Below are 25,919 nucleotides of genomic sequence, written 5' to 3' on the forward strand. Positions count from 1 at the left end.
TCTAACACTAGGTCTTTGACTCTGGTTCTTGACACTGGGTCCTAAGTCCTGTAGAACTTTCTGGATGATGGGACTACCTTTTGTACTAACGGGGTGACTCTGGGTTGGCTTCTGGATGGGGGCTGGTCACCCAAAAGACACAATTAGAAGCCTGGGATCTTCAAGCCCACCTCCACTCTCCAGAGAGGGGAGAGGGGCTGAAAATGGAGTCAACACTTAATCAAGCCCACCTGATAAACCTCCATAAAATCGCCAAATACGGGGTTTGGAAAGTTGCCAGGTTAGTGAACACCTCCACACTGGACGCGTGATGCACCCCAACTCCATGGAAACAGAAACTCCTGCACCTGGGGCCCTCCCAGACATCCCCCTATGCATCCCTTCATCTGTATCCTTTGTCATATCCTGTAATAAACTGGTAAAGAAGCACATGTTTCCCTGACCTCTGTGAGCCTCCCCAGCAATTTTTTTTTTATTTTTATTTTTTTTGCTTTCTAGGGCCACACCGTTGGCATGTGTAAGTTCCCAGGCTAGGGGTCAAATCAGAGCTACGGCTACCAGCCCACACCACAGCCACAGCAACATGGGATCCGAGCCACGTCTGAGACCTACATCACAGCTCACAGCAACACCAGATCCCCGACCCACTGATCGAGGCCAGGGATCAAACCCACATCCTCGTGGATACTAGTTGGATTCATTTCCACTGTGCCACACGGGAACTCCCTACCTAGCAAATTCATTGGACCCAAGGAGGGGGTCATGGGAATCTTGAATTTGTAGCCAAGTTGGACAAAAGTTGTCAGTAACCTGGACACCCACCCCTTTGGGATCGGCTTCTGCAGTAGGGGGCAGTCTCAGGCCTGCCAGGTAGATAGTGTCAGGATTGAGTTACATTGTAAGACACCCAGCTGGTGTCACAGAACTGCTTGGAGTGAGGAAACCCACACAGCTGGTGTCAAAGTGTTGTGAGTGTGGCAGTGGTGTGAGAATAAAAGGGAGACACAGGAGAAGAGTGGGGTCTTCCAATTCAGATCTTTATGCTCCTTGACCTGGGTTATGGACACCTTAATTTTTGTTTGTTTGTTTGTTTTGACTTGTTACAGCTTCATTCATTTAGACCTTAGCACAGACGTAAGATATTCAATACATTAAAATGTCAGTACTGGAAATTTATCTCCGTTCACCTGTTTCCTTTTAATCCAGTAGCAAATCAACCAACCAAATATAAAATGCAATAAAAGCCTTGGTTCTGTCTAACACGGTGGCTCTTTTGTCACATCAGTGAGGGGCAGAGAGGGAGGACTCTTTTGCAGATGCTGCAACCTAGGTCTGGGAAAGATCAATGACTTCTCTCTAGGCTTCTGTCCACCGGATCCCAGTGACTTTTGAGATAGGTCCTGGGGACACTCGCGCGTTGCCATGGAAACAATAGTGGTGGCAACTGCAGACTCAATTTCAAATGACGATGACACATACACTCTACATGGATGACACAGTTACAGACACTTGAAGAAGGCTATGGAATTTCATGAGAAGAATGTACATAGGCTTTGGCTGTGACAAATTTCACCACCAAACAAGGACACGTGGAAACCCTAACTAATTCTCTGTTTCGGGACCTGTCAAATCGTCAGTGACTCACCTCTCTGCCCTGGGCTCTACTTGGATTCTGTTAATCCAGTGAGACAGACATTTCAAGACTCCCAGAGACTGACACTAGTCGCTGACCCTTTGTCCCCATGCAAGACAAAACTGAGCGACATTCAAATACTGCCAGTGCCACTTCCAGCCCTCTTCCCAAGGTAGGTGTTTGAAAACGCAGATTTTGTTATTGTTCAGACTGGGGAGGCCCACAGACCGGGAGATGACTGCACTGAAAAGAGACAGTTTGTTACCCACAGTTCCGAAGAGGAGGAGGGCACATCAACCCATAAAGGACGCTCGGAGAAGCACCAGGGCTGGGCAGCAGGCTCAGAGAGTAGCCGGAAAACACAGCAAGAGCCTGTACTGGGGTTTCTGTGAGAAGCCATGGGCAAGACAGGCTTAGAATTTGGAGAGTCTATTTTCAGCAGGTTCTGCTGGGCAGGCGCAGTACGAAGTTGTCTGGTACCTGGCCCTGGGATGGTCATCAGGGCAGAAGATACTGGCCTGGAGGATAAGAGTCCTGTGAGAACCCAGCAGGGATGTGCTGGGGGTGTGGACTTTGACGAGTTGGCTTACATTTGAAAGAAGCCCTCTCGCAGGCAAATCTTTTAGCATCTTTCATTATCTCTAGAAATTGCCTAGTCCTGGGGCAGCAAGTGCTCAAGATATCAAAGCATCAGAAAATATAGAAAAATTTTAAAAACCTGATTAAACAGTGGGGAGTGGTCTTAGCTCTAGGATGGGCTCGGGGCAGTTAGTCTGCAATGGACGGCCACGCTCTCTGGCCTCCAGCAGTTGGCCATCTCAAAGGTGCAAGCTGAGTCCTGTTATGCCTTCCTTGGACCAGGGTCCCAACGTTTAGGTCATCTGCAGTAGAGCAGCAGGGTTGGGTGTTGGCTTCCATCTCAATGGGAACATAGCACTCAGCCAGCACCGCCACCCCAAGAAGAAAGCTTTGTGTAAGAACGTCTGCAGGCAGGGCATCTTCTTCCTCGTAACCATCCTGGTTTTTGTTTTTTCGTTCGTTCATTTTCCAGGAAAAGGACCTAAGAGGTTGGTGGCCTTGCTTCCCGGTTTGTTAATTCTATCTGCGTCCCAAGAGGAGGAAAGGCTTTGCCACAAGCCCTTCCCTAGGGTCTGGGGAAACTTTAGAAGCCTGACTCAGGAGAGGACAGGAGCCCTGTTCAAGGCGTTAGGTATGTGGACCTCCTCCTTCCCCAGGACGTGCAGGGGTGAGGCAGAGTTCAGCCAGCAGTTGCGCTTCGGGAATAGGTACTAGGAAATGATCTCAGCATCATTTGATAAATGGACATGTTTCCTTAGTATAACATGTCGCTCATCCAGCATTTTGTTTATATATTTATAAGCATGAACAATATATGTTAGTATTCTAACACATTCTAACACTTATTCTAGAGGGAACATTTATAAACCTTCATCATTCATTTACTTTTATTTAGAAGGCCAATTCTACCTATTGAGTGGTGGCATTATGAGCTGAGTTTCTAGAGAGCATCTGTAAGGGAGAAGGGTCAATAGGAGAGACCCAGGAATTCCCTTGTGGTGCCTTGGGTTAAGGATCCAGCATTATCACAGCTGCAGCTTTGGTTGTTTCTGTGGTACAGGTTCGATCTCTGGTCTGGGAAGTTCCACATGCCATGGATGTGGCCGAAAACAAAACAAAAAAAATTTGTAGGAAAGACTTAGAAGGGGCCCCTCTTCCCAGCACCTGGAATCCCACCACTGGCAGGTAGAAGCAGTCACGCATCCCCACCGTTGGCAAGTTTAATGGAGATACCCATGAACCCAGGCAAACATGTTTCCTCTCTAAATGGCAGGGCAGAGCCAAAGGAACCAGGGAAGGTGTGGAGCAAAGAGTGAGATGAGCCCTGGCACAGAATGAATGACCCGCTTTGTCTTCTCAGAGATCTCTGAGAAAAGGTTAAGTAACAGATTAGCCAAAGCCACAATTCTCCACTCTGTGGAGCAGGTCAGGGAAGGTGATGGTCTGAGACAGAGAAAACTGGTGATTTTTCCCCACCACCTGCTTGATGAGCTCTAAAGAGGTCTGATCATCTGCCTCACACTGGATTGTGTGCCAGACTGCGGACTCAGAGCTCCTGAGAGGGAGCACTAGATCACTTTGTAGAAAGATAAGGAAGAGCCTTAGGAATATTGGGGAGGGGTGTCAGGACAAGGCGGTGAAGCAGGCTGTGGTCAGAGTCCAGTTGGGGGAGGAGAGCATCCTGGAGGAGGGCTTGATACCCATACATTTTGTCATTGCCGTGAGGGATGCAGGGCTCTCCCCAGCCTCTCTCTCCAAGACATCTTCACTAAGATGCAGACCCCCCATAATGGTTTACTTTTGGGGGGATCCCACTAAGTGTGGAGTCTTACCCTGCGATGGGCGTGGAGGTGAGAACAGAGGCAGCCAAGCGACATGCTCATTCTAGTTCTTTGGCCAAAGCAAGTCTAGTGGCCACATCCAAGGTCAAGGTTCATTCATTCCATTCGTTTCCTAAGAGGGAGAGTTGTTCACGTCTGTCTCACCCACCAGGACGGAAGTGCCTTCACCATCAGGTCATCCTTTTCCATCTCTGTGCCTCCAGAGCCTGGCACAGTGCTTGGCACAGAGTAGATACTTGGTTAGTGTTTACTGCATAAGACACTGTAGAGTTGCCTTATCTGTCCACCCCCCGTGTCCAAAAGCCAGGTCATACCTGGGTTACTCCAGTGTCTCTTCCACGGCTGCCATCTTTTCAGGGTCTCCCACTGCAAATGCACCCTGTGTCCTGTCACCATGGTCACTGGCCTCCAACACAGCTTTGATCATGGCCTCCACTGACTTACAGAACTTTAGTACTTCTAGTACTAAAGTTAGTACTCCTAGCCTTCTTCCTAGGAAATCTTTTTTTTTTTTTTTCCTTTTCCAGGGCCGCACCCACGGCGTATGGAGGTTCCCAGGCTAGGGGTCCAATCGGAGCTGGAGTCACCAGCCTACGCCAGAGCCATGGCAACGCGGGATCCGAGCCGCGTCTGCAACCGACACCACAGCTCACGACAACGCCGGATCCTTAACCCACTGAGCAAGGCCAGGGATCGAACCTGCAACCTCATGATTCCTAGTCAGATTTGTTAACCACTGAGACGGGAACTCCTTCCTAGGCAATCTTAAAGGCTCCCCATGACCTCAAATCATGCCTCCAGTTTTCACTGTAAGGTTTAAAGTCGCACAGGGAGCTCTAAAGGTGGAGAGGAGGCGGGTATGTAGAAAGCTCTTGTGAAACATCCGGGGTGATACAGTCATTAGTTGTCTGTAGAGTGATTACTCTTTCCAGTTTCCTCTCACCCAGCTCCACAGTTAAGATGACATTTTCCAGCTCCCTCACACTTGGTGTGGCCACTGGATTTGCATTGATCAAGGAAGCAGAGATGAGTGTGTCACTGGGTGGAAGCTTTAACAGCCACTTGTTGTGCTCCTTCTCTTCCATGAGGAAAGTGACCATGGCACCCCAACCCACACCCTGGTAAGAACCCCACAAAGGAAACCCCCAGGGCTGGTCTGAGACAAGCATATAATAGGAACTGCTGTTCCCATTTAAAAAGCAGGAGCTTGGAGTTCCTGTTGTGGCTCAGTGGAAATGAATCCAACTAGTATCTAGGAGGATGTGGGTTTGATCCCTGGCCTCGTTAAGTAGGTTGGGGATCCGGTGTTACTGTGAGCTGTGGTGTCGGTTGCAGACGCAGCTCAGATCCCACGTTGCTGTGGCTGGGGTATAGGCTGGCAGCTGCAGCTCTGATTCGCCCCCTAGCCTGGCAACTTCTGTAGGCCGCAGGTATGGCCCTAAAAAACAAACAAATGAATAAATATTTAAAAAATTAAATAAAAAGCAGGAGCTTTGTCTTGTACTCCTTTTTCTGATGGAGGAGGGGAGGAAGGCAAGAGGCTACGTCACCTGCCCAGGTCACTCAGCTCTTCGGGGGTAGAACCAAGCTCTCCCCAGATCTATTGGGGGAACTCATCCCTCATGCAGCCCCACGTGGCCCCTCCAGGAAGACACATGGTCAGGGTGAAGAGCCCTAAAGCTCCAACCTTAGACTTGGTTCAAATGCCATTTTTGTCATATACCAAGGAGTCCTGGCTCCCCGTCTATAAAATGGTAACTGCAATGACAAAAATCTGCTGTTTACACAAGAGATGACAAACCAGGAAGAAGAGCACCGGCACACATGTGGGACAGACAGAGACTACGTCAGTTATCTTGTCTCCTTCCCACAGTCTGGCTCTCCTCTTTGCCCCTGAATTGACCAGGGCCGTTCTCACCTCTGAGGTCTTGCTCAGCTATCTCGTCCCCATCGCCTCCTCTCTTCTTCCAAAAGCCCAGCTCAAGTCCCAGCTTCTCCCCACCACCTCCTCCCACCATCCTGCCCACACCCTCCTCCCCAACCTTGGGGCTCCACCAGCATCTGATGTTTAATCAGCCACAAGAAGTTAACTGTGGGTGGCTTATCTCACTAATGACACCAGATATACCTCGAGGCGTTGACCAGTCTCACGCCTCCTGCATCCCTCCTGGAGCTGGCCCCACCCCAGCTCGGTCTCTTATTGCATGCGTGGCTCTGGGCATGTCCGTTCACATCTCTGAGGCTTATTCCTCCCCTATGCATGTGGGGATCGTGGAGGAACTCACAAGCTTCTCCCGCTCAGGAACAACGGGGGAGCGAATGCTCCTGGGTGGAACCTACGATCAGGAAGGGAGCCAGAGGAGAGCACCTCCATGGACCAGGCATTGGAGCCAGTGCCTTGGGTTTTCCCTAGTTATCAGCCGGACTCTGGGTCACGGGGGGTTTCCAGAGGAAGACAAACTTTGAAGGGATTATGTAGCTTAAGTGGCAACAGTCAGTTGAGAATGATTTCTTTCTTTCTTTTTTTTTTAATCTCTTTTTGTTTTGCCATTTCTTGGGCGGCTCCCGTGGCATATGGAGGTTCCCAGGCTAGGGGTCAAATCAGAGCTGTAGCCACCAGCCTACACCAGAGCCACAGCAATGCGAGATCTGAGCCATGTCTGCAACCTACACCACAGCTAACAGCAACGCCAGATCCTTAACCCACGGAACAAGGCCAGGGATCGAACCTGCAACCTCATGGTTCTTAGTCAGGTTCGTTAACCACTGCGCCACGATGGGAACTCCAAGAATGATTTCTTATTAATAACTTAATATTTATGTGCAAGGGGACTGTGCTAGTGATTTAGCGAGATGAATGAGACAGAAGTGGTGGCTTCAGGGAACTCACAGCCAGCTGACAAGTGAGATGTTCAACCCAACGGTCATTCCATCCACCCTCCTCCTCCCCGCACATCCTGTATTATTACATCCCACGTATAAGAAGCACAACCATCATTGCATGTACCTCTAATTCAGCTCCTTTCATTAATGGTCACCCGGTAATTCTCATGAGAAAGTATCTGACTATACTTCCAACCCCCAAGACAATCACAGTAGCCTCTTTAAGGTGACTTAAAAGAGCTATTAAAAATCAATGCTGAAGTTCATGGTTCAGTGGATTAAGAACCCAACAGAGTGTCTGTGAGGATGTGGGTTCCATCCCTGGCCCCTCTCAGTGGGTTAAGGATCTGGTGTTGCCGTGAGCTGTAGTGTAGTTTACAGACACAGCTTGGATCCTGCATTGCTGTGGCTGTGGTGCAGGCTGGCACCTGCAGCTCTGATTCAACCCTTAGCCTGGGAAGTTCCATATGCCACAAGTGCAGCCATAAAAAGAAAAAAAAAATCAATGCTATTAAAAATCTCCAATTAATTGAAACACAAAGATGATTGGTTTCCAACCTCTCCGACGCTGAGCCAACAATTTTCACCACAGATGCCTTCATCCAGCCTGATGTGGTTGGCAGTTTGGTTTTTAGGTGTGTAGCTTATAAAGTAAGTCTTAAAGATTTCCTCACAGCCGATCATTATCTGGCTCAGCAGATCTGGAGTTCTGTCGGATGAGTGCATGTCTTAAACCTTGGCCATCTCATGCAAGCTGCCCTGATCTTACAGCACTCGATACATATGTTTATATGGTACCCATCCATCCATCCACCCACTCACTCAGTAAACATTGGTTGGGCATGACCATGTGCCAGGCTGTATCAACAGAGATGAGCTCCCACCCTAGCAATGGGGTTTGGGGGGCTGGATAAGTATCTAGATAAGCAGAGTAGAGAGAGCTTGGCCTTGTGCCCTCCTGGTCCCTCCAGGTCTGGCCTCCCTCAGTGACCTTCCCTCTTCTGAAGTAGCATCAGCTTCTCCCTCTTCTCTGCTTCTTCTCTATCAGCTCTTCCTCACAGCATAAAACTCCACCAAGCAGAGGTCCTCCGAGGTGTCACCCTCCCTCTCTCCCACCTCATCCAGACTTCTGAGCATAGCTCTTTACATCATCAGCATCTCCTTCATCTTCACCTCATTCCTTGACCCGTGGCAAGCCATCCACCAACCTCAGCAGTAACTGCCCTTGACAATGAGCTCCATGGAGAAAGGACCTTAGCTTCAGCTTTCATCCTCTAAGTGTGGTTTAGTGACTGGCATGGAGTGAGTGCTCAGTCAAAGGTGTTTAAAGGAAGAAGAAGCAAAAAGCTGGAAAGAAGAAGGAAAGGAGGAAAGAAAGAGGGAGAGAGAGAGGAAGAAGGGGTGTCAGACTTGAGGGAAGCACAGGGCCACGGTCGTCAAGAGAAGCAATCCCTGCGAGTTCCCGTTGGGGCTCAGCAGTAAGGAACACGACTAGTATCCATGAGGATGCAGGTTCGATTCCTGGCCTCACTCAGTGAGTGGATCGAGGATCTGACATTGCCATGAGCTGTGGTGTAGGTCACAGATGTGGCTCAGATCCCAAGTTGCTGTAGCTGTGGTGTAAACTGGCAGCTGCAGCTCAGATTTGACCCTTTAGCCTGGGAACTTCCATATGCGGCAGGTGCAGCTCTAAAAAGCAAAAAAAAAAAAAAAAAGAGAGAGAGAGAGAGAGAGAGAGAGAGAAAGGAATCTCTGCGCCACCAGGAATGGGAAGGGGGAGGAAGCCAGGGTGGGAGTGTGGAAGGAGCACTAGAAAGGGAGTCTCCGAGCCAGCCTGCAGGGGCTGGGGAAGGGCCTTCAGGGCAGGGAGGCTACGCACCAGCAGAGGAGGAGGCACGGGTGGGCACAGGGCCCTCTGGGGAGGGAGGTGGCCGGGTGGTGGCAACTAGCAGGGGCTGGGGTAGAGGAGAGGGGGGGGGGGAAATGACAAGGCAGGTGGTACAGCCTGCAGCACCTCCTCCTGCACCTGCACTGAATTCGGGTTGTATGCTGAAGGCAATGGGGACAAGGAAGGGTGTGACCCAGGGGAATGACCTGACCAGCTGTGCTGCTGGCTACCCCTCCCACCACACTCCCCTCCCTGAAGCAGCCTATGCCCTCCCAAGAGCACCTGCCCACCATCAGCTTTTTGGTCACCAGCCGTCATCCTCAGCACTTGTCACACCCAGGGTGACCACTGGGAGAATGAGCTTTAGAGTGGGATAGACCTCGGTTCTAGGTTATCCAGCTTCTGCAGCCTCATTTTTCTCACTGGAAAAATGGGCACAAGGTACCACACCTTCCTGCCAGGGATGTTCGGAGACAAGGCATGTAAGGCGCCTAGGGTTCCACCAACAACCCCTGCCGTCCCCACCATTCTTGTTGCTCGGCTGTCCTGCTGCAGCCCTCACCCCCCCCCCCCACCCCCAGGAGACGCTCCTGGTGAATCAGAACAAGCCCAGTCATCCGTGGGAGGCCCTCCAAGTCCCTGCCAGGTTCTGGAATGTGAAGAGCCTAGGGGTGTTTTTCATCAGACGCTGTTAAGATTGCTTAATTTTTTTTTTTAAATTTGTCAGAGTGAAGCAAACAGTCCTTAAGCTCTGGGAACCGAAAGCTACACATCCTCTGACAGTGGCAGAGGGAGGATCCGCCTCCTGGCCTGGGTTTATCCTGCGCCTCTGGCAGCATCTGGAGCTGATGGAAAAGCACAGAGCCCCCACCCGCCTCTCCACCTGCCTTCATTTAGGCAAGGAGCTGTTGTCTTGGTCATCACAAAGCCTGCTGTAAAGAATTATTCCGAAAGCACCGAGCTCATGAACTGTGACTCAGGCTTTTCCCACTGAACTCTGTGGAGACCCAGCTCACCCCTGACACTGGTGGGGGGACGTGTCTCTCCATCACTTTATCCCATTGAAAAGGACAACTTCAACTTCAAATGTCAATGTCATAGCGCTTCCCGCTGATCTTATAAATATTCGTTACTTCCTACACTGTTAAAAGAATGTTAGTCCAGGCCACATGAAATTGCTCATTCATGGATCGAAAATGACTGCCTCCTTGGCAATTTCCCATGGTTCTGTGTAACGCGAAGCACAGGGAACTAATTTTGAAAACGCAAAGGGTACAAAGGTTTCTCTCCCAGTCCGATCTCCGTTTCCTTGTCCCAAGGGCGAGTGATTTGAGGAACAATTGTATACAATTTGAGAAAAACTGTACACACATATTAGCTTATAAACACATGGAAGCATGATATACCCGCTTGCTACTTTTTAAATTATTATTATTATTTTTACTTTTTAAAGCTTTATTTCTTTAGTGCGTCTCTTAGAAATCATTACTAACTCCTTTGTGTTTTTTTATCCAGGACCTATAGATACGTCCGTTCTTTCCAGTGTTTTGCTATGACAGTTAATGCTGTCATGAACACACATACACACATACACATTTTTGTCATATGCAAATATACGCAGCCTATATTCCCGGAAAGGAAATTATTAGGCTAAAGGGCTAGTGATTTTACTTTTCAGAGGTATTGACAAATTCCCATCGAAATGGGTAGCACTTATTCACATTCCTCCCAACAGCACGTGTCTTCTTGCTCTGTAGTCTACACCTGACGCTTGTACACTTTCCCTCAGGACTTGAAGGTATTTGGGAACCAGTGAATAGCTCTGGTGTTAGTGAGAAAAGTTAAAGCTGGGATATTGGAGTGCTGGTCACTGACCTTGGCTCTCAGACCTGCCCCCATCCTCTCCTGGCTGCTTTGTGCTGCTGGTGTGGGGAGGGACAGGAGGTAGGAGCCCAGGCGAACGCATATCTCTTGTACACCGGCCTTAGGTTAGGATTGGTCAGGGGAGCAGAGGGAGGGAGGAGCTGGGACATGGCTTCCTCTCTGTGTGTCTGGTGGCCTTTCTTTCCTTTTCTTTTTCTTTCTTTCTTTCTTTCTTTCTTTCTTTCTTTCTTTCTTTCTTTCTTTCTTTCTTTCTTTCTTTCTTTCTTTCTTTCTTTCTTTCTTTCTTTCTTTCTTTCCTTCTTTCCTTCTTTCCTTCTTTCTTTCTTTTTGATATATTGCTTAGTTTAATTTTTTAAATGATTTTTATTTTGTCCATCATAGCTGGTTTACAGTGTTCTGTCAACTTTCTACTCTACAGCAAAGTGACCCAGTCACACTTATTTTTCTCACATTATCCTCCATCATGCTCCATCATAAGTGACTAGATATAGTTCCCAGTGCAATACAGCAGGATCTCATGGCTTATCCATTCCAAAGGCAATAGTTTGCATCTATTAACCCCAAATTCCCAGTCCATCCCACTCCTTCCCCCTCCCCCTTGGCAACCACAAGTTTTTTCCTCCAAGTCCATGAGTTTCTTTTCTGTGGAAAGGTTCATTTGTGCCATATATACATGTTACCATACAGTATATGTCTTTCACTTTCTGACTTACTTCACTTAATATGAGAGTCTCTAGTTCCAACCATGTTGCAGCAAATAGCATTATTTTGTTCTTTTTAATGGCTGAGTAGTATTCCATTGTGTATATATGCCACATCTTCTTAATCCATTCATCTGTCAATGGACATTTAGGTGGTTTCCGTGTCTTGGCTCTTGCGAATTGTGTCGCAATGAACATACAGGTACCTGTGTCTTTTCAAGCAAAGTTTTGTCAGGATATATACCCAAGAGTGGAATTGTTGGGTCATATGGGTGTTCTATATTTAGTTTTCTAAGGTACCTCCATACTGTTTTCCAGAGTAGCGGTGGCATTTCTTTTCTTTTTTTTCTTTCCTTTTCTTTTTCTTTCTTTCTTTTTTTTTCTTTTTCTTTTTTTTTTTTTTGGTCTTTTTGGGGCCACACCCATGGTATATGAAGTTCCCAGGCTAGGGGTCGAATTGGAGCTACAGCAGCTGGCCTACACCATAGCCACAGAAATGCCAGTTCCAAGCCATGTCTGTGCCTTACACCATAGCTCATGGCAAAGCCAGATCCCCAACCCACTGATGGAGGCCAGGGATGGAATCCGCATCCTCATGGACACTAGTTGGGTTCGTTACCACTGAGCCATGATGGGAACTCCTCTTTGATGAATCACTGACTCCAGTTCTCCTCCAGGGGTTCCTGGCTCTGGGGTCCTGGCTCCAGCTGGGTACTCTGGCCCCTGGGCTTTGGTTATTTCACTTGCTCCCTTTCTCTCTCCAGCCCTAAGACTGTAGTGGGAAGCTTCTGGCTGTTGGGCTGCCTCACAGTACCTTGTTTGTCCTTTCAGCTTTTCCAGTATCTTTGTAACCAGTTCCCTATTTAAAAGCCCCTCTGTGCTCTACAGTGGAAATTGACAGAACATTGTAAATCAACTATAACAGAAAAAATAAAAATCTTACAAAAAAAAAAAAAGCCACCTCTACTGGAGTTCCCTTGTGGTGAAAGTGGGTTAAGGATCTGGCATCGTCACCACAGCAGGTCGGGTTTGGTTCAATCCCTGGCCCAAGAACTTCCACATTTGGGGGGCACAGCCAAAAAAATTTAAATAAAAAATTAAATAAGGTCACCTTTATTGAACTCTCTGCTTTAGATTTGTGTTTGATGTTTTTCCCCTTGATGGGACACTGAACCAGGGTGTAACCCGGGGTTAACAAAAGCGAGAAGAAACTGCCATATTCTCACACTCTTGGTGGGGATGGAAATTATTGCAAAATTTTGGGGGGCAGGCAGTTTTGGCAATAAGTTCCAGAAGCTTTAAAAACGAGCCTGCTCTTGCCTCATCTCTCAGAGCTACATGTTGAAATATTTATGAATGAAATGACGGATGTCTGGGATTTACTTCAAAACAATCCGAGGGAGAGAATAATTGGGGCCGCGTGATGATGAAACATGATTGGCTGTGAGCTGCTAGTGGTGTAATCTGGGTGAAGGGAACTTAAATATTCATTACACGCCTCTCTGTACTGATGAATGTTTGAATTTCTCAATAATAAAAAGTGCCTTTCAAAAGCAAAGTCTTGGACCTTGCATTCTGCTTTCTAGGGATTTATCCTAAAGAAAAAAAAAAAGTCTAAACGTTAAAAAGAAACGATTGCTCTTTAAGGATGCCTTCTAACGGCATTCTTTATAACAACAAACAATTGGCAACAGTCTAATTTTCCGACAGTGGGATGGTCCTACTGCAATTTCCAAAATATCTCCCAATGCAATTGATTGAAGCTTAAAAAGATGTTGTATTCCAGAGACAAACATCATCAGAGATGTTTATGATTTTTGTGGTTCATGATCATGTAAGTAAATAAAATGGAAGGGATCATGCTCTCTTCTCCTTTCACTTGTCTGCATTTTCTACATTTTTTTTGTCTTTTTGCCATTTTCTTGGGCCGCTCTCGTGGCATATGGAGGTTCCCAGGCTAGGGGTCGAATCGGAGCTGTAGCCACCAGCCTACGCCAGAGCCACAGCAACGCAGGATCCGAGCCGCGTCTGCAACCTACACCACAGCTCACGGCAATGCCAGATCGTTAACCCACTGAGCAAGGGTAGGGATCGAACCCGCAACCTCATGGTTTCCAGTCGGGTTCGTTAACCACTGCGCCACGACAGGAATTCCTTTTTTTTTTAATGAATTGTATTATGTTTATCATTGTACAACCATCATCACAACCCAATTTGACAGCATTTCCAACCCAAATGTTGCTCTTGTTGTCATGTACAGGTATTGCTTTTGAATTCTCAGAAGTAAGTGGCACATCCCTTTTTTTCTCCCTCCCCTCCCTCTTTTAATGTTCCTTTTTTTTTTTTCTGGTCTTTTTGCCATTTCTTGGGCCGCTTCAGTGGCATATGGAGGTTCCCAGGCTAGGGGTCGAATCGGAGCTGCAGCCACCAGCCTACGCCAGAGCCACAGCAACGCTGGATCCGAGCCATGTCTGTGATCTACACCACAGCTCACGGCAACGCCGGATCATTAACCTACTGAGCAAGGGCAGGGATCGAACCTGCAACCTCATGGTTCCCAGTCGGACTCGTCAACCACTGAGCCACAACGGGAACTCCTTAATGTCCCTTTTTAAAAGGACACTACCCTCGGTCGAAGGTACACGTGCATCATGTAAGGTGGGGGATCGCACCTTAGCTTCTCTTTAGAAAATGCCAGTTATCTGTTAACCTTGGCAGGCAGGGCTTAGGAGAAAATGGGTCCAGGATGGCAGCTGTAGCTCCGATTAGACCCCCTAGCCTGGAAACCTCCATGTGCCGCGGGGGTGGCTCGAAAAAAAAGACAGAAGCCAAAAAAAAAAAAAAAAAAGAAAATGACTTGCCCAGGCTGCCCCCAGCACTGCACTGGGGGGCAGAAGCAAGGTTCAAACCCCGGTCCCTGCTCTTTCTGCTACGTGGAGGGAGGGCACCTCCCCGTAATTACGCCTGCAAGCATGGCCCCCGGAGGCAGGCTGCCTGACATGGGGAGATGGAGTGTCTGCCTCCTACAGACTCTGACCCGGGCCAGCGCTGAACCTCCCTGCACCCGGGCTCCTTATTTGTAGGACATCTTGACAATGGGGTGGTGGCAAGGATGAAATCAGACCCTACAGGGGAAGCACTGGGACGAGTCCCCGGCGGAGGGAACCTCACTGCACATGGCAATCCCTCTTGGAGCTTGAACCATCCCTGAACTGCCCCCCTCCCCTGCCCCCCTACACGCGGATGTCCTCGTTCCAGGGGCAGCCTGGACATCAGAGTTTTCTAAAGCCCCCCAGGTGATTCTAACCTGCAGCCAAGCCTGGGTCTCACCGCCTGGCATGCAGGAAGTGTCTAATAAATAACCAGTTTTTCCTGTCTGACCTTCACACCTGCTTCTGCCTCGTTCCCAGAGTCTGAGGGGCACCAGCCTCAAGCTTCCCAGACAGCAGCGGGGTCTATTCTGGGATCGCCCATCTGGGTGCTTGGATTTTGGCTCGCCAAATCCAGCCTGCCCCGGGGCTGCGGGTACCCTGCTAAGAGAAAACCCCGTGTCCAGTTCCAGAACACTTATGCCAGTGGGGGCAGAAGGAGACCTGCCCCTTGATGTTTATGGGGCCTGAGATGCTCTGGGGATCCTCCCACCCGGAGGAGCGACCCCCACTTCAGCTGGTCTCAGGGGGGGGGCTGCCACTTGTCTTTGAAGACAGTTCTGGCAGTATTTGATGAAAAAAATCCCACCACCAAGTCACATGCAACATGGAAGGTTCTAGAGTCAGTGCCTGGGTTTGTAAAAATTACCTTTAGTCAGGATTGCCTTTATGGGAATACCTGTTGTGGCTCAGTGGGTTAAGAACCTGACTAGTATTCATGAGGATGTGAGTTCGATCCCTGGCCAAGCTCAGTGAGTTAAGGATCCCACATTGCCCCAAGCTGTGGTGTAGGTCACGGATGTGGCTCAGATCCTGCGTGGTGTAGGCCTGCGGCTGCAGCTCCGATTCAACCCCTAGCCTGGGAATTCCCATATAATGCAGGTGAGGCCCTAAAAAGAAAAAAACCAAAAAATTGCCTTTTTGGCCTTTCTTTGGTTGAGTAGCAGAAAAAGTCACTGGTTACATTGAGAACGAAATAAAATGTGTGACTTTAAACACTGGGTGGCCAGAGACAGCGGAGTGGCCACAAACTCACATCTTCTGGGACCTGCTCAGCCCCACGCACTGCAGCAGATGGGACGGCCTACAAGCTCGTGCTTTTCCGCTCCTCTTTCTCCACCTCCTGCACCCCTAGCAGAACGCGTGTGGTTGTATAAACTGAAGGGAGTGGACAACATGCTGCTAGTTCCCCCAGTTCAGTTGTTCTGTGCTGGGTAATTTTGTCTCCAGAAGACATGTGGCAGCTTCTGGAGATACTTTTGACTGTCACGACTTGGGGAGGTTGCTGCAGGCATCTAGGGGGTGGGGGTCCGGATGCTGGTAACCAGCTAAGAGGCGTAGGACCCACCCGGCACCTCGAATACCAACCCCACCTGTCCATAAAGCCAAGGTTGGCAACCCTGCCATTTACTGAGCAGTTGCTATGTGCCAGGTCGTGTGAAATCCTGAGAGCAGAGGCAGCCCCGGGCAAGCGTATGCTCTGCTCACCAGGGGCTCCCAGCAACTGAGTCCCATCTCCTCTCAGTGGCTCTACTCCGCACCCAGTACACCACAGCCACAGCAACGTAGGGTTCGAGCCTCATCTGCAACCTACACCACAGCTCACGGCAATGCCGGATCCTTAATCCACCGAGCGAGGCCAGGGATGGAACCCCTATCTTTGTGGATCTTTGTCCGGTTCATTAACCGCTGAGCCACGAAGGGAACTCCCGGCATCCAGTTCTAAGGGTCGCCATGGTGGGTCCACCCTCGCCACGGGAAGGTCCCAGAGCATCTAGGACCCCCAGACCTGAAGGCGCTGCCTCCTTGCACAGGCAAAGCTGGAGGAGGGAGGGGTGGAAGCAGAAGACCCCAGTGCTGCTAGGGTGGCCAGGCAACCCGTCGGCCCCTGCATCATTACCTTTGAGAGGGCGCCCCCTCACGGCACCTCCCGGGCCACACTCCACGCACATGTAACCCCTAAAGTCTTATCTCCATCATCATCCCTTCTGGGCCTTCTGACCGCTGCAGCTTCCCTGAGGCTCCAGGCCAATGGTACCAGCCTCCCCCACCCCACCCCGCCCTCCAGTCCTGCGCCAGAGCCCACAAGCTGGAGAACTGAGGGAGAGGAGGAGGAGGGGCCGAGGGAGGTGAACTAGCAGGCGGTTCAAAAAGTCTCAAAGGTGGCCCTGAAGGACCAACCTTGTCTTCAGCTTCCTCCTTACTCCACGGAAAATGCTTCTGGTCAGGCCAGGAGTGTGAGATGCTTAAGGGTCATTAGGTAGAGGGTGGTCTTGGGGGGAGATGAGGAACAGCCAGGCCCCATCACAGTCAGGTCCTGGGCGTGGCCTATCTTGAGTCGCATGTAACCTTCTTAGAAAATTGTCTTCTTGCCTCCTCTCTCTGCTAATTGCCTTATTCATTCATCAATTTACTGATATAAAATCTCAGTGAGAGCCATTTGTATAAGGCCCATGTTTTTTATTTTAATTACATCTAATTCCTATTGGATGGATAGTCTTTGACCCATTTTACAGATGGGGAACCTGAGGCCAAGACAGAAAACACTCTGTCTCACGTCACACACTAGAAACTCAAACCCAGCCTTCTTTTACTCTGAAGCCCATAATCTCTCCCTCCTCTTTGATTTACTCAGCCAGTATTTAGGGAGGGTCTCTTACGTGCTGGGCTGTATCGTCAGGGTTGGGGCTATGGCCTTTGACAAGATGGAAACCATCTTTGCTGTGTTATTACTGCCATGTGCAACCACCTATAAGAAATCCCCCTGAATAGCCCACCTCACACTCACCACGTCCCCACACAGCCTTCCTCTAGGAGCTTCTCACCGTCAGAGATTCCAAAGTGGGCCTAACCTCCTGAGTGCTACAGAAACTGACCCCGCGGGCAAAGACTGCCTTGTGTTTGCATGGCAGCTGTCAGCCCCAAACACTGTTGCCTCCTTTGCCTGTTCTGCCAAGAGCAATTTAGGAGGGAGGCTGGGGAGGGGTGGCTGGGTAGGCGGCCAGCGGAGATGTGCTAGATTCCAGAGGTTCAAGTCCGCACTGGTTTTGTTTCGAGTTACCACTGGAGGGAAGAGGCCCTCTTTCTGCCAAGACGTAGTTTTAAGAGGAGCATGAGACATTCCCATCTCTGAGCAGTTTTAAGGGATGCAGAATTTCCACTCCTCGGCGCTTCTGAGAGCTGCCTGGGTTTTGTTACCCAGGGACTCATCTTTTTAAGGACACCACACACACCACACACACACACACACACACACACACACACACACACACACACACGCACACACCCAAGTCTGTATTGTCATTTTAAATGTTTTACTGTGTTTTAAAAACATCAATGGCGAAAGGCTGAGGCTGAAGGGAAGCTTTAGCTTCTGGAACTTTCTCTTTGCAAGAACATAGGGGGAGAGGTACACGTGAGAGAGATGGATGCCCCTTTACAGCTTGGCCCACCTGGAAAGGCCATGACGGTCCCTCTCCCCTCATCCAGTGAGGGAAGCCTGAGCTGCAGAGGCAGGAAGGGCTTGGGGGCCTCCAGACCAGGCTCTTCCCGCCCCCCCCACCGGCCCCCAGGCTCGGCCTCTCCCAGCCTTTCTGACCCACCCGCTTCTGAACCTCAGGTTCCGCATCTACAAAATGACGGTGAAAACCCCTCCCGGGGAGCTGGTTGGGATTCAAATAGAACGGGGCAAAGACACGGGCACATACGTGTGATCAATAACTGTTGTTATCTTTTGCGTTAGGGGGAAAAAGAAAGAAAAAAGAGCCCCCTGCTTTTAAGAGTTTCCATAAGGAAGTTCTGAGCCCCATCCTCAGGCCAGTCCGGTGCCGCGTGGACATCAGCCAGTCAGTCGTGGTGAACACCCACCAGGAAGCTGTACCTTTACTGACCGATGAGAGTCTCACGACAACGCTAAAGCTGTCAGAGCTTTAATTTTTTTTCCCCATTAAAAAAAAAAAAATCTAACAATAAGGTGAATTCATTAACCTAGGTACCTGCCAAGTCTGGAGATAGAGTAGCTTCTGGGTCGGGTTGGTTTAAGCAATCCAGTAATAGTATCAACAGCCTTGTATCATTATCGCTACTGTTATTATTATTCTCCTCCCCAGGACGGCCATTCCGTTCTCCCTCCCTCCTTCCCTCCCTCCTTCCTCCTTCCTTTTTTCAGCACAGTTAGCTTTACCCAAACTATCTTCTCTGTTGAGATGAACGTACTGGCGCTCGGAGGGTTAAATCGGAGGCTCAGAGGCCTTGGTTGGGAGGCCTCAGAGGCAGACCTCCAGCCCAGGCCCCGTCACTCCTCCGCCGTGTTAGAAACAAACCTCGTCCCAGCTCTGCCAGTGGCCAAAGGCCTGGAGTGAACCAGAAGCGCCATCATTTTAGGAGCTCGAAGGGCTCATGAGAAGACTTTGCGTCTGGTCTCGTCAATTCTGCAGTGCTTATGTCACCCAGACCTGACCAGACCAGAGTTGTTATTTCATGATCCTGGACGTGTTTCACAGGACTCTGTAGAATTGAGATTATTGGAGCGGGGGTTGCCCCTGAGCTGACAGTCTGGAGACTCGGAGGCAGGTGTTCTTCCCCTGCGGGGGCGGGGGGGGGGGGCGCAGAAGGAGCTTAGGGAGGGTCTGGGATGTTGGCTCAGTTCTCTGGGGAGTGGGGTTTAGGTTCGTAGACCAGGTCCTGGTCCCTGCCCTGCAATCTTTGATGTTTTTGAACCCTTCACACAGGATCTAGTCATTGGCCGTCAGTACCAGTAGGATAGATTTTTTTTTTAACCTAATATTTTGGGAAGTATTTTTTATTTAGGTATTTATAGTTCGGAAATAACATTTTTTAACCTGCAAATGTTTATTTCCTAAGAACAATATTATTATATTACACACAGAATCAATATGAAGAAGTCTAACATTAATTCCATGCTAGTATCAAAGCCAAAATTCATATTTCCAATTTCACTAATCATGATAATTATGTTCCTTACAGTCTTTTAAAATTTTTTGTTAATGTACAGTTGGATTACAATGTTGTGCCACTTTCTGCCGTCCAGCAAAGTGACCCAGTAATACATGTATATTTTTTTTTCTTTTTCTCATGTCACCTTCCATTATGTTCTATCAAAAGAGCTAGCATATAGTCCCCTGCACTATACAGTAGGAAGGATGGAATTTTTTTTTTCTTTTTTGTTTGCCGTTGTTTTCATCCCTTAGAATCCAGCACTCACTGGGAGCTCAGAGCTCATTAACTAATTTCAGAGCATTTGCACTAACTGGTTCCTCTGTTTAGAACACTCTTACCCCATAGAGTCACCTGGGGTGACTCACTGGTTAGACCTCACTGCATTTAGTCACCTCCACCAAGAGGCCTTCCTTGACCATATTATCTAAGGCCAGTGACTGTCTGTCGTTTTCACCCCTTTCTCCTCCTTGAATTCCTCTCTGTCATTTGTGTGTTGATGGGTTTTAGTTGCTTTCCCCCCTGGCCATTCCATGGAGGTCGAATGTTCATCTCTGGTGCATGGCTATCTCTTCAGCAGACTCATCGCTCAATAAATTATGTGCTCAGTGAGTGAGTAAATGAATGAAAACATGCAAATTGTATGGAAAGAGCTTAGTGCAGTGCCTGGTGCATAGTGAGTGAGAGAGAAATATTAGTGTCGAGGATGGATGATGATATCCAAACACACTCTGAGGCTGTCACACTCTGGGTTGGCCACTGACAACCTCAGTGTAGGTCCTGGTAGGCTGGTGACTGTAGGGGACCCCTTTCCCCCTCATCTGCCATCGCTTCCTGCCACCCACTCGAGAAAGACTCCAAAGAGCAGTATTTTAACCCACATCTGCTCTCACTTTTTGTCCATTGTGGAATTGGGACATGACATTGGGGCTACACCTTCCTCTCTCCCCAAACCTTCGATTCAAACCCTTTTGGCTTTTTCAGACTAACATGTAAATGACTAACAACATCCCACCACCTTCTACCCATGTGATCTCTCCCATCTTTTAGGATCTGTCCTCTGCCTAAGGTGCTCAATTTCAATTCTGCCCTATTTCCTACTCCAAAAATTCAGCTCCAATAGCAGCTCTTGTGTGAAGCTCAACCTGACATCTTCCAGAAGTTTCTGCCTCTTCTTTCTAGTTTTCCACCCTGCCTTTCCCGCTTGTGATGGAGTCTTCATCACAAGCCCTGTACTTACCCAAGCCCCTCTCCCCGAGTCCGGAAATGAGCTCCTCAAGGTCGGAGTCCCACATGTGGTAATGGGCATCCCTGGTTTGAATCAGTGGAAGGTATTCCTTCAGCCTGTGGACTGGGTTCAAATCCTGCCTCCCCTTTTACCATCTGTGAGCCCCTAACCATTGTCTTTATCCCATTTTGCTTCCAGTATCCCACCTGACATCAATTCAGGAAGCATCAAATCAGTTCAGGAAGCATCACAGACCAATGCACAAAAGGATGAGGAGTGGGATTCCGGAACAGGTCACCTATAGGCTGATTTGGGATGGGGGGCAAACAGGGTATTTTTCCCACTGAGATATATATATATATATATTCCTGTTTAGTCATTCATTGAAATTAGACACAGAGAAGCCAAACAACAGTTGAACACAACATATTTCTGAAAAACGCATAGAGCTTTATTGTCTTTGTTCTTTGAGCAGGAAGTCATTGCGCTGAAATCATCACTCTGACTCATTCAGCTCCAAGATTAGTACTTACTGCTCAGAGAAACGTAGATTTGTGGGCCATGAAAACGTAAAGACAGAGGTCAACAGCCTCTGACAATCACAGCTAAGGAAATGAATAGAAAACAAATGCCAAAACCACAAAAACAAAAATTACAAAATCTGTTTAAATAATCCACTGCGCTCCTATAGCGCAAATGTTCATTTTAACAGGGATCTGGGAGATCTTTACAGCAGGTGGAAGGGCTGTGACCTGACACCTTCTAATGGGCTCTGTTCTCTTTTGACCTCGTTAGCAGGAACTGCCCTGAACCATGGCGATGAAGAATTTGCAGAAAGAGCTCCAGGACTCTCCACAATAGTCCAAGGCCGTCTTTCTCTGGTTCACCATGTCTGGGTCATCCACACACTCGGGATCCTTGATGGCCATGGTCTGGGTCTGTGCTGGACTGGAGGGGGTGGTGTCTTTGACCTTGCTCTGCCCCCTGAGAGAGGGCTTCATTAACTCCTGGCTGGGTTTCTTGATCCTATTCAGAGTGGAGTTCACCAGCTTGAGATTGGATTCTGGAAACTTCTTTCTGCACACCCTGGTCTTCAGGACACTCTTGGAGTCACCACAGATCATCTTCTGAGAGCGCAGGTTCCGGCCAATTTGTTTCCAATAGACATTCTTCTTGTTCGACTCCAGGCAAGAGGTTGGATTGCCAGTGAAGACACAGGAAAACTTGCTGTCCTCTCGGGTGCACTCGACCTTCAGGGTGATGCCCTCCTGCTGCTTGGTCACCTCCCATCTGCAGTCGGCTTGGTCTTGGGTGATGAAATTGCCTTTGGGCAGGTGCTTGGGCAGCTGGCTTTTCAGCTCAACCTGGGGATTGTCAAGAGTGTGCGATTTATCTGCACTGGCTTTGTGGCCACGTCTATTCTTTCCTTCCTTTTTGGCCTCCACCAAGAGCACGGGAGCAGCCAGAAGAAGGAAGAAGAGCAGGGTGAGGCCATGGATCCTCATGGCTTCGGCTTGGTGGCAACCTGTTTGACAAAAGACAAGGTGAGTCAGGGCTGGGCTGCAGGATGACCCTCCCTCTTACACTGACATGGGCCTGCCTGCTTAGCAATGAGATCAAGGAACTATCTAGTTCCTGGAATTAGTAGCCAAGCAGCCTATTTGCGTTTTTGCTCGACTTGAGTCATGAGTGTCAGAAACCTCCTACTTCTCATTTGTTCCTCATCACCCTCTGAACCCCATTAACTCTCACTCCCTCCTCTCCTGTCTCAGTTACTCCTGCATTTGGTCACCCGTCAGTCATCATTCAAGAAGCATTTATGGAACCCCTACTAGTAGGCAGGTGCTAGACTCGAGGTTGAATTTATCAAGGTGAATAAGAAAGTCTCCCATCTGAAAAAGTTAGAGGCAACTCTTTAGGGAAATCTAAATAGCATCAACTAGGAGTCTGTCCCAACTGTGTCCCCAGTTTGATCTTGGGCAAGTCACTCTCCCCCTCTGGGTCTCAGCTCCTTTATCTGGAAATCAAGATGTTGAAAGATGCTCATATCAACTCTCTTCCAGCCCCAGTGGCTGCATTTCCATCTCACTGCTCTACATGGACTCAGATGACCACGCCATGAGAAAGGACATCATAAGTGACATGAACAGTGGTGTTCGACCCAAGGTCAAACATGTATGAGGTTTGCACAGTCTGAGATGGGTGGGTGGGTTTGTGAGGAGGTGCATTTGGGCTCCAATAAGAGCCTCAGGAAAGGCATGAGGAGGGGAGGTCAGGCAATTTGATTCTGCAAAGTGAACCAGAGTGAATTGGGGTGAATTTGGGAGTGCCTTCACTGGGATGTGCATAGAGAAAGCCCTCAATCAATGCTTTTAAAAATAAATCATTGAGTAAATTGGATGACCTTAACTGCTACACTAAACTGCATAGATTTTATCAGGTGGGCAACAAAAGCCACACTTGAAAGAATTAGCACTTCTCTTTGCTACCTACTGTGTGCTGAGCGCTGGACCCATGTTTTTTTTTCTCACCTTTGTAAATCTGCACCAGAACCCTGCCTGGGAGGTAATTCACCACCAGGTAACAGCTGTGACTGTGAAGATTCAGACTGGCAAACGAAATTGTTCAATATTCCACAGCGAGCAAGTGACAAAGTGGGGACAGGCAGCCAGGACTTCTCCGCCCCTCTCTGAAAGCCTCTTGCCTTCCCCTTGCTCTGCCTTTCAGAAACTATTGACAAGAAAGAAAGAAGCCATGATGAACCACTCAATTTTTGGCTTGGCTTAGTTTACGATGATAAGATCATCATTATCATCAGGGCTCCATTTTAATTATTTTTTTTTTTCTTTTTACAGCCACGCCTGCGGCATATGGAAGTTCCCAGGTCAGAGGTTGAATCAGAGCTGAAGCTGCAGCTTACTGCACAGCCTGCACCAATGCCAGATCCTTAACCCACTGAGTGAGGCCAGGAATCGAACCCCAGAAAAAAACGTGGGGTCCCTCACTTGTCGAGCCACAACGGGAACTCCTCAGTGCTCCATTTTAAAAAACAGAGATTTTTGTTTAAAAAGAGGTTCTGCCCTGGGCATTTGGCCTCCCTCGAGGATGAATAAAGGGAAGACAGTCACAAAATGAAGGTTGGGGTAGGAGCTAGTTTATCAGATAAAGACCCCCTCATTCCTCAGGGGCAGGTCATGAAAGGGAAGAGAGCCAGGCTCTTACCTCTTTCTGAGCTGGCAGATCCAGTGCGGTCCCAGATGTGAGAGTGAACCTGTAGGCTTCCAGCTGCCTTACCCATGAGGTGAGGCAGGGACGGACCTTTATATAAGCACCGAAGATTTTACAACTCACACATGTAAGTTTTATGCACACGGCTCCCAGCCACGCCCCTTCAGAAGGAGCCAGTTCCTGCAGGGAAAGTTGTTGGCGTAATCCTGCAGGACAAGCCATGGTCTAGACCAGCTTCTTCCAACCCTTTCCGTGCCCCCCTGCAGCCACTTGGGGAGGACAGCCTGGCCTTGCCGAGACCCTCTGCCGCGGGATAAGGACCCAGCAGCCAAATCCGTGGGGAAGTTAGAAACAATAGCCCATGTCACAAACTCTCCCTTCATTCTCATGGTTCCAGCAGGCAGATAGTTAGGCATGAGCAGAGAAGTGGGGCACGGGGCCAGATGGCAGGAAATCACACGTCTTGCAAATGGCAGGGTCCATGGGCAAAGAAAAGCAGGAACTTCCAGCCTGATCAGAAACCACACATTTTAGGGTAATAAGTGCCCTGGAGGCAGACAAAGAAATGTGGAAAAGGGCTCGAATCGGAACGTAGCCTGTCGCTCATGATGCCCTCATTATAATAAAATCATAATAAAATTAGCTATGTAGATAAGAAGTACCCATCTTACCCCAATGGCACGACACTTCCGATAAAAGCTAAATAAAGACAAAAATCCCTCCTCCCCTTGGAAAAGTGGGGCTGGGATGAAAAATTAAGGAATAGAACCCCCAAACCCCACCTTCCCAGTCAATATCCCACCCATGCAACTGGATGCCCCTTATAACTTGCGTACCAGAAAAACACAGGGCAGCTGCTCGCCCCTCTGCCTGCTTCTCTTTAAAAGGGGTATTTCTCACTTAAGTCCTTACATTTCTTTCTCCATTTCCATCTCATTTCTGAATTCCTTCTGCGACAAGAATCAAACCTTTGAGAACATGGTCACAGCTCCTCCCAACACGAACCTCTAATTCATCCCACTCTACAGATGGATATGGGGGCTTGGAGTCTTCAGGGCTTGTCCAAGATCACAGGGCTGGGAGGATGAGGGGCCCTCGGTTTAAAGCCTAGATGACTCGGGTCCATCGTCTGATCTCTTCTTAACCGGATACTCTCAATAAACATTCGGTGACTGAGGGACTGCGCTGGGGAAACCACCTCAGGGTCTGAATTCTTGTTTTCACGGAGGCACCTGAAAGTCCTGTGTGTGTAGAGGAATCTTTGGGCCCTGAGAGGCCCAAAAGGAGGAAATATCTGATCTGGGTTTTTGTGGAAAATATTTACCTTCTGGTCACAGGTTGGGGCCTCACCCAGGTCAGCCTTCTCTAGGCAGAGTCTGGTAGAATGACCTAGTGGAATGCTGAACCCAGCCTTTGTTGAGCTGTGATTTTTTTTTTTTTTCTTTTTAGGGCTGCACCCATGGCATATGGAAATTTCCAGGCTAGAGGTTGAATCAGAGCTGTAGATGCCGGCCTACACCACAGCCACAGCAACACAGGATCCAAGCTACATCTTCAATCTACATCTCAGCTTACAGCAACTCTGGATCCTTAACCCACTGAGCAAGGCTAGAGATCGAACCCATGTCCTCATGGATGCTGGTCAGGTTCGTTAACCACTGAGCCGTGATGGGGACTCCTGTTTCACTGTGATCATAACTTCTCTGACTTTCCATTTGTTCATCTACTGACAGCTGACTGTACCAGAACCTCATTTAGGGTTTCATACTAAAGCATTTAGGAGGCTGAGCTGTTAACATCAGGGGAAGCAGATAAGATTGGTTCATAAGATGGCCTTTGGTTGTATTCTTTAAAAACAGATATAGTTTGTTTTCATATTGAGCCTATTAAAAAAACTCACTTCCACAAAGAGGGGGTCTTTACCGTACTGGGTGACTGTACTTTTCTCA

The 25,919-nt window shown here is 48.7% G+C and overlaps 1 protein-coding gene across 2 annotated transcripts; it reads right to left on the reverse strand.

The window, feature by feature from the left end:
• Window positions 1-21,171: 21,171 nt before the first annotated feature.
• FGFBP1 (fibroblast growth factor binding protein 1) lies at window positions 21,172-24,070 on the reverse strand. 2 transcript variants are annotated; one of them, XM_047798819.1, is made up of 3 exons: window positions 23,965-24,028; window positions 23,274-23,472; window positions 21,172-22,267 (listed from the first exon to the last, which is right to left on the reverse strand). In XM_047798819.1, the coding sequence occupies exon 3, from the start codon at window positions 22,245-22,247 to the stop codon at window positions 21,534-21,536; it is 714 nt and encodes a 237-aa protein (XP_047654775.1). In that variant the 5' UTR covers window positions 22,248-22,267; window positions 23,274-23,472; window positions 23,965-24,028; the 3' UTR covers window positions 21,172-21,533. The 2 variants fall into 2 exon arrangements, with proteins under 2 accessions (XP_047654775.1, XP_047654774.1); XM_047798818.1 differs by lacking the exon at window positions 23,274-23,472 and having other exon boundaries at window positions 23,965-24,070.
• Window positions 24,071-25,919: the final 1,849 nt, after the last annotated feature.

Source organism: Phacochoerus africanus, chromosome 10 (genome assembly GCF_016906955.1).
Source record: "Phacochoerus africanus isolate WHEZ1 chromosome 10, ROS_Pafr_v1, whole genome shotgun sequence".
NCBI lineage: Eukaryota > Metazoa > Chordata > Mammalia > Artiodactyla > Suidae > Phacochoerus > Phacochoerus africanus.